Source organism: Aplysia californica, unplaced genomic scaffold (assembly GCF_000002075.1).
Source record: "Aplysia californica isolate F4 #8 unplaced genomic scaffold, AplCal3.0 scaffold00192, whole genome shotgun sequence".
Classification (NCBI taxonomy): domain Eukaryota; kingdom Metazoa; phylum Mollusca; class Gastropoda; order Aplysiida; family Aplysiidae; genus Aplysia; species Aplysia californica.
In genome coordinates this window covers 768,388-777,480 of record NW_004797462.1, presented here as the reverse complement: position 1 = coordinate 777,480, position 9,093 = coordinate 768,388, and the positions used below count along the sequence as shown (strand labels likewise).

At 42.4% G+C, this 9,093-nt stretch overlaps 1 protein-coding gene across 1 annotated transcript in view; it reads left to right on the top strand.

Moving 5' to 3' along the window:
- The window catches only part of LOC101848888 (dehydrogenase/reductase SDR family member 11), a gene marked incomplete at its 5' end in the record, with an annotated part of 18,805 nt that extends 10,080 nt beyond the window's left edge, over positions 1-8,725 (top strand). The window contains 1 exon segment of the mRNA XM_005098737.2: positions 7,630-8,725. Within this exon segment, the coding sequence (XP_005098794.2) occupies positions 7,630-7,671 (42 nt within the window).
- Between the last annotated feature and the right edge of the window lie 368 nt (positions 8,726-9,093).

The following is a 9,093-nucleotide window of genomic DNA, read 5'->3' as shown; positions in this document are numbered from 1 at the left end:
CCCCCCCCCCCCCTTTCCCCATTTTACATATCTCGTTGATCTATTCAGTTAAAGCCAAAATTCACACCTGATTACATTTTAACGGAAAATGGGTCCAACTTCGCCGGGCTGGTCATGTCTTTAGAATATCGTTAAATTTCAGGATCCCAAAGCCAGTATTCTGAGTTGTCCTATTGAAAGTTGAAAGCGTTAATTTGGTGCACCAAAAAAAAAAGTGTCACAAAGACACCCTGAAAATGTCTCAGAAGGACTTGAACTTAATAATAAATCTTTCGACAGACCTACTTGGAAAGCAGCAGTCACAGTGCAGTGGGCAGCTAGTCATAGGGCGCTTCTCGAATGGGAAAGGCTAAAGCCAAGAGTTGCCCGCAAGCTGCGCACATCCACGAGTGGAAATGAAGCTTTAAAAATAAATGTTCAAAATGTGGTAAACTTCTGTTTACCAAAATTTTTACTGATGTTGGTCTTTCATACTGGTCATAGCAAAAGCCACAAGTCACCTTAACCTTTATTACGAGGGCTGACCCACAGAAAACCGGAATTTGACTGTAATTTGAAAACTATTAAATATTTTCACATTCTGTAAACCCACATTTGTAAAACAATCATTAAGGAATTTCCCTATTGAACACCATGAGCATCACACAAACCAAACGAACACAGCAGTTCTCCAAAGATGGCTACCCCCTTGGAAAATTTGTCAAGGGTAGAAGTGGGGTCTGTCATTCGGTTTCTGATCGCAAAAGGTCTCAAACCTATAGAAATACACACTGAAATAAAGTCTGTTTACGGGGGAAAAGTAATGGCAAAGTCACAGGTATATGAGTGGTGTAGTAAGTTCAAAGCCGGGCATACGGATGTCAGTGACAAAGTTCACCCAGGACCTTGTTTTTCTGCAAAGACTGAGGACAACAAGAGCGGCGTTAACGAACTCATTCAAACAGACAGGCGCCTAAAAAATTCGCGAAATTTTGAGTTTGTAAAAAAAGCAAGAGCAAAAAGTGCACCTGGAGGAGATGGCGTGTCTTATAAGGTGTTCAAGTATTGCGACACGCTGAGACACACCCTCTTTGAGATGCTAAGAGGCCTTTGGAAAGACAAAGAAATCGTCAAAGATTGGTGCAGAGCGGAGGGCGTGTATCTACCCAAAGAACAGAATGCAAAGGAGATAGGACAGTTCAGACCTATTTCAATCATCAACGTGACGTGCAAGATCTTTATATGGGAATACTTGCAAAGAGGACTGTAGCATATTTGCAAAGTAACGGCTATGTGGATGAAAGGGTTCAGAAAGCCGGGGTACCAGGGATCCCAGGCTGCATCGAGCATGCTTTCACCATTTGGGACACAATCCAAGAGGCCAAGAAAAACAAGGAAAGTTTAAACGTAGTGTGGTTGGATCTGGCGAATGCCTACGGGTCTGTTCCCCATAAATTGCTGATGAAGGCAATGGATTTTTTCTACGTCCCGCAAGAGGTGCAAAACATCATGAAAGAATACTATAGTAACTTCCAGATGCGATTCTCAACCGCAAATTTCACAACGGAATGGCACCGACTAAAGATTGGGATTGCAGCTGGCTGCTCTATATCGGTCATCTGGTTCATCCTGGTAATGGAGATGCTACTGAGATCTGCAGAATGCTGTGAAGAAGAAGCAAAGGTGAGATCACCAAAGAAAGCCTTTATGGATGATGTGATCCTACTGACAAGAGATGGAGACACAATGCAAAGTGTGTTGAATCGGCTCGATAAGCTTATCACCTGGGCCAGGATGAAGTTTAAAGCTAAAAAGTCTAGAAACCTGACTATTCACAAAGGAAAACAGAAGCAACTGAAGTTCACAATGGCAGGGGAGCAAATGCCCACAGTAAAAGAACAACCTGTCAAAAGTTTGGGTCGGTGGTACTCAGGAACTCTGTCTGATAGGAGTCAAGGCGTGGAAATCATGAAGCAGGCTGAAAATGGGCTGAAAGCAATTGACCAGACAAAGCTTCCAGGAAAGCATAAGATATGGTGTCTACAGTTTGCCCTCTACCCTCGATTGGCGTGGCCACTGACAATGTATGAAGTTGCTCTGTCAAGAGTTGAGATGATCGAAAGAAAGTGTAACAGCTACATCAGGAAGTGGCTGGGGCTACCCCGTACCATTAACACGTCATCCCTGTACAGACATAGAGGTGCGCTTCAACTACCTCTCACGTCAATCGTGGAGGCAAGATTAGAACCGTTTTGATGTTTAGAGAATCAAGGGATAAGGAGATCAGTGGAAAACCTCCAGATGTCAAAACAGCCAGAAAGTGGAAGCCAAAAGTTGCAGCTAACGAGATCATCTCTGCTTTGGAGCATGGTGACATTGTCGGTCCAGCGCAACCTGACAGATTAGGGCTAGGTAATGGCGACTTTAGACCTTTCAGGAAAATGTCTCAGCGAGACAGAAGAAAAGCTGCAACAAGACATATACAAAAGATGGAGGCAGAGGGGCGAGAAATTCATCTCATCCAGTGTAGCCAGCAAGGACAAATGACCAGATGGGAAGAGCATGTAGTGGAAAGAAAAGTCGGGTGGAGTGACATCTGGAAGTGGAATACATCAAGGCTAAGCTTTCTTCTCCGGTCTACGTATGATGTTCTGCCTTCACCGGTGAACCTTGTCAGATGGAAGGTACAGGAGGACAACAAGTGTAGATGCGGTAAGCTAGGAACCATGAAGCATATTTTGTCAAACTACAACGTGGCTCTTAACAGATACACCTGGAGGCACAATGAGGTGCTGAAAGTGTTCACGACAATGGCGACAGAACAGGTGGAAGAAGGAAAATATGCCCCCAAGATACAGAAGCATGGACCCACCAAGATTGCGTTCGTTCCGCAAGGAAGCAATGTTACCAAAAGAAAGAAAGCGAACGAAGCTATGGAAGACCAGAGCGGAGGCACATGGGAGGTAGCTGCTGACTTAAAAGGCTTTGAGAGATTCTTCCCCATTCCAACTACGAAAAAGCCAGACATTGTGTTATGGGAGGAAAAAGACAAAGAGGTGCACTTGGTAGAGCTCACGGTGCCCCACGAGGACAATATCTATGCCGATCATGAGCGGAAAGAAAACCGTTACGAGGCACTCGCCGAACAATGTGAGGAGGCAGGATGGAAGGCAACCCATTTTCCGGTAGAGGTAGGATGCAGAGGTTTTGTAGCAACAAGCGCCCGTAAGTGGATGAGAGTGGCAGGACTTACTGCAAAGAAATGCAACGAAATCACAAACTCCCTCCAGGAGACAGCAGAGAAAGCCAGTCACTGGATCTGGTTGAAGCGAGAGGACTCAGGCTGGAATGAATCCTAAAGTTGGCAGCAGAGGAAAACAGTCGAACTAACATGGAGACCTCACATCGGTGAGGGGGCTCGGTGCGTCAGAAAAGCTGTAGAGAGGAAGAGCCCGAAACAGCGACGCATTCTCTCCTGATGATCTCCATGCTAGAGTCCGGGATACGGAGCGTTCGGCGGTGAGCAGTGCATACAGCTGTTTAGACTACGTACCAAGTCGCTAAACATTTCAAAGTCGACTGTCCATAGGATAGTGTTTGATGAGCTGCGCTATCGAGAGGTCTCTGCTCGATGGGTCTTAAAAGAGCTGACAGCTGACCACAAGACGCAACGTGTTGAAGTGTCTCAGACTTTGTTGTCGCCAAGCTGTCATGGGAGTCATGAACGCATCTGGAGACTTCCAACAATACGATGAAGCATTCCTGAGAAGCATTATTACAGGTGATGAGACTTGGATACGCCACATGACCCCTGAGACGAAGAGGGACTCAATGGTTCGGAAGCACAAGTCTTCATCTCCCCCGAAAAAGTTTAAAGTTCAGCCATCGGTGAAGAAACTCATGGCCACGGTTTTCTGGGATGCTAAGGGTGTTCTGTTTCTTGACATTCTGGAACCAGGAAAATCTGTTAAAGCTAACAGATACAATGTACTGCCAGACTCTTGATAAGTTGTTGATAGAGGTTGTGCGCCGAAAGAGACCAGGCCGGTAGTCCAGCGGGGTCATTTTACAGCATGACAACGCAACGTCACACACCGCAAACGCTACGAAAAACTGGATCCAAAGGTTCGGTTGGAAAGTTCTGCCACCCCACCCCCCTCACAGTCCTGACGTGGCCCGGTCAGATTACCACCTTTTGGACCAATGAAACGCCATATTTCTGGACAGCGATTCACCGAAGACGAAAACCTCGTGGAAGCCGTGAAAGATTGGTTGAAATCCCTTGACGAAAAATTCTTCAGGGAGGGTATCTTCTCCCTGATCCAGCGATAGGAAAAATGCGTCTAGCGGGGTGGTGATTACATTGAGAAATAAAGCACATGTTGAAGTATGATGTGTTACGTTTTTATTATAATAGGACAAAGGTTGTTGCTGTTATGGACTTTTCCGGTTTCCTGTGGGACAGCCCTAGTAGTATATTATAATAATGTGTATCATTTCAGTCCATCGGTTAAAATGCAGTCATACAGTCTTCACAAAAAGTTAAGGATCACTTGCAAAAGAGCACAAAAAATAAAAATCAGCAAATCAAATAATTCATTCTTTAATATACAATGTACATATTCATCAATCCATGAGTGCAACAAAGAAATTTCTTCATCAGTCACAATTGAGATCGAAATGCAAGATTCCCAGCGCTCAAAAGGGACCCACCCTCAAAATCGAAAATCACAAAAGAAAGGCTCGGGGAATGTTGTTCCATTTTTGTTACAGCGATCCAAGCAGCTGCTTGCGGGCAAAGGGTAGTTCTCCCGAACTCTCCGATCAAGCTCAGCCTACAACTGTTCAATAGGATTGAGGTCTGGACAGTTGGCAGGCCAAACCATGTGGGTAATCCCCGCCTGCTGCACGAAGGCGTTGACGCCGTGGACCTGTGCGGCGTGGTGTTGTCGTCCTGAAGGACAGCAGCAGGCCCAATCTGCTGCAGCGCTGTGACGATCAGAGGTCAAAAGATCTCCTGCAGATACCGCTGCCCTGCCAGGATGCCTAGCTGTGAATGGTGGACACATGCGCTTCTAACAATTCCATGGACCTTCGCGAACTTGAACTGGTCGTTTTCTTTGATATTGCTGAGACTTTTTGAGACCCTTTCTTTTGTGATTTTCGATTTTGAGGGTGGGTCCCTTTGAGGGCTGGGAATTACGCATTTCGGTTTCGATTGCGATGAAATTTCTTTTGTAAGGGGTCCTTAACTTTTTGTAAAGACTGTACCAGTAATAGAGCTCTGTGCAATTAGAATAGTCACGGAGGTCTATTATTATTATTCTATCAGTTACTAGTGTATACATATCTAATATGTCTGAAGACGAGAAACCCATTTTTTAAATTTGGGCCTTGGGGTTACAATGTAATGTCTACATGACATGTTGGTATGACGTGTTTGGAAAACGAATCTTCCAAGGATTCGAACAAGAATCATCCGTACTACGGCCTGTCTAATACACCCTAATGTGCCCCTCAACATATCTCACTTGAAATGTCTTAAAAGTTAGACCCTTGGAACAAACGTGTCGGGATCGCCAACCACTAGGGTACTGGGTGGAGTTCAGGTGACGTTTCACTAAAAGTAAGCCTATGCCATCACTGCTACGACTACCGTCATAAAATAAATTGCGAAACTGAATAGGTTTAAGTCGCCCCTTGCTACAATTTAGTTCTAGCATCTGCGTTTGTCGCGGCCGCGATTTTTGGCATTTTTTGGTCCGCGAATCGCGGCCGCGATTCTTGCAGTTTTCAAAAAAGACAAAACAACAAAGCTACTTCATAACATATAAGACATGTATTTTGATAAGTTTTAAGATGCCCATGTGTAGGCTATCTATTTTCAAGTGGAGAATATAGGCCTACACATATATGTAAATCATCTCTTTCTTGTGTTTTAATTTGTTGTTGTGTTAATTTAAAAAAAAACTGTTCTGATGATTTGTTTTTCCTTTTTTGTGTTTATAGCCTACTATACACCGTAATGTCATTAATTTGAAGATGTTCCTACCTTTTAAAAAATATAAATGTGTTATGTTATAGCGTGTCTCCACCCCACCAAAACCGAATTCTGACACTGGCACGTTCCAAATGTGTGTGATTCCATAATTTACATAATTGTAATTATCCTGTAGGCCTCCTTTTTCTTGAATTACACACGTTTAGGGTTAAAACAGCCAATCCTCGGATAGGTGGACAAGCGCCCTAATTTGTTAATTTTAGTGGTTATAAAATTTATAATTTATTATATCCGTGCTGTTTTGATTTCATTCTGTTGTGAAACCTTTATTTTTACACGTACTTTTACACTCGGGGCGACTACAATAAATGATACATGTACTCTGGATGCTTAAAATAACAGAGCACAAGAAATTCCTGTGCTTTAGATTGTTACCTCTATCAACATATTGTTATATATGTCGTCACAGAGAATTGAAAGCTAGAAAACTAATGGCAACTTTTGGCCAAAAAAATGGCAACGAACGCAGATGCTAGTACAATGTAAGGTTACTCAGGAGGCAGGATCCAATTTAACGTACATCTCCAATAGGACCCAGCCAAATTGTAAAATTCGTAAGGTGCCTTTCTCAAGGACACAGCGTCGGGCCGAGCTGAGCCTCGAACTCTCAATTCCACAATCAAGAGTCCGGTAGCCTTACCACTGGACTGCCGAGGCACCAGTGTATCGTCTTCCTCAGTGGAATTCGAACTGGGCTTTGCTCTACTTTCTCTCTCTAGAACTACAAGAGGTATTTTCCGTTTATCCTTTGCTCCATTATTTTTCTAAAAGCTTTCGCCTTTGGCTTGGTGAAGAGATCAGATACAGGACCTCCGAAGGTAGTGAAGAGCAATTGCGTTTGTTGCCCCCCCTCCCCCCCAAAAAATTATGGTACAACCGCTATATGCCCTCCGGCTAGACTTCTGAGCATTTCCTTTGTACTCAGACTTATTCGACTCAGCCACAGCACACCTGTTTTTACAATAGCTCTTATGGTTTCTACTGCCCTGGGGCTTTGTTTTTGGGACTGGTTTTAAGTGCAGTCAGATTCTGTGGACTGTAATTACTGTAAGTGTGGTTCTGTTTACAACATGCTGGTTTGAATTTGAATTCTCCTTTGTCTGTTTCAAACGTCCGAGTTGAGTTCTTGGAGGTACCATACTCCCCCCCCCCCCCATCTTTTCTTTAAAGTATCCTTGTTAAGAATGGTATTTCCTTCTTTGTTGGATATGAAGCATATCGGGTTATTAATATTATGGTCCTTTCCTTTCCTCATCTGCATGCTGTCACTTATTTGCTTGGTTTTATCTAATTAAAAATTTAAAAATGTTTGCCACTTTTCTTCCACATCTTGATCTCAGGTAACAGCTAAATCACATGCACACCTTAGTCAGTGATGTCAACTTCGATTGCCATCATCTAGCGCATGTACTAATTAAAGGTCCGCTATGGTGAGAATATAAGTTATAACACTTGATTGTCATTGTCGTAAAAGCTAATACTAATTATAATAGTGATGGCATTAGATCAACATTACATGTATCTATCTTAGTATCTATATATATGATGATATGTAGCATTAGCAGCAAGCAATATCTTTTTCTTTTCAGGTCCATGATATCTTGATGAGATCCATCGACCAAATCCCATAAAACAAGTGGAACTAATATATTAATAAACACGAGCCACAGCCATGTTTACCGATCGAGACAACCAGCCAGGTCATCAAGCAAGACTTGGCAGCATCTATTCACTATCCCTGTATGGGCTATCGATAGGCTAGGCTGTTATTTATATCATTTACATGTTGTACATTACATGAGTGAGCCTGCTTACGTTCTGTGTCGACTGACTTCTACCTGTCACAGGTAGGCCTACATGTAGTCAGTTTACGTAGAACGTAAGTCCAATTTATCTATCATTTCTTGATATTTTTGTACTACAATGTACTGATATGGCCTCAAATTACAGCCAAACAAAGTAACACAAGCCTGCTCCTAGCTGACAGCACCATCCAGACAACGCCACGCTTCACTTGTTGCGATTTTTGATATAACTCAAAGTGTTACTTATCACCTTGAACACGACATATGCTCAAAGCCTTGGAAAATTGAATGTTTACGCCTACCCCATACCTTCAAAATGTTGACTAGTCATCAACACAGTGCTTATGGGTTTGAACCTTTATGTTAGGAGCTGTAATTTAAAAAAAATAAAAATTCTTACATATATCTTTCATCATCTGTGCAGTATGATAGATGAACAGAATATATGCGAAAATGGAGCCAGAGCCTTTCAAAAAGTGTGTGGGAGTGTTTTGGAAGCAGAAAGCACACTGGCTTGCGAGAGGGTCTTTGACATTTTTATAACAGTAACAGCCCTGTCAGCACAACCAACCATGTATGTTGAGAGTTGTACATATTGCACAATAAGCCAGCGAGTTCATCTGTGAAATGTGTACATGAACCAGATGTCAGAAGTCTTGCTTCACGCTTCACAGGGCTCATAATTCATCTCAAAGTACTTGAAGGGTCTATCTATAATTTCAGTGAGCTGTCATATCTTCAGGTCAAGAAGACACATGACCTTTTCAGCACTGATCAAACAGGCTCATTGTTGTGAAGTGGCTAGTTCATTGTCTCTGAGATACACACATAGCTATTTTTCTACTGTGGCTTGTAAATAAATGTATAATATAACATGAAATGATGCAGTTCTCAGCTTTTCTCTGGTACGTCTCCATTTTTTTTGTTGGCCAATTTTTATTCAACAATAATGGTCACCGTGAAGCAGTATTTCCTTTAAGTGTTACCTAAAAAAAACAACAACCAAAAAACAAAAAAACTCCACAAAAAATACTTCAACACAATCAACAAACAATTTGTTATATCATTGTACTTGTGGACATTTTTTTTTTCGTCTTTTATTCATTTTAGGGGGAGGGGATTTTTTAAAAGATTATTTTGTTTTCCTGCTTCTTGACCAGACAGAGCTCTGCCCACAGAACGGCTAGAGTGGTCACCGTATATACAAAAAATAATAATAATAATAATAATAAAAAAAAAATAAAACCA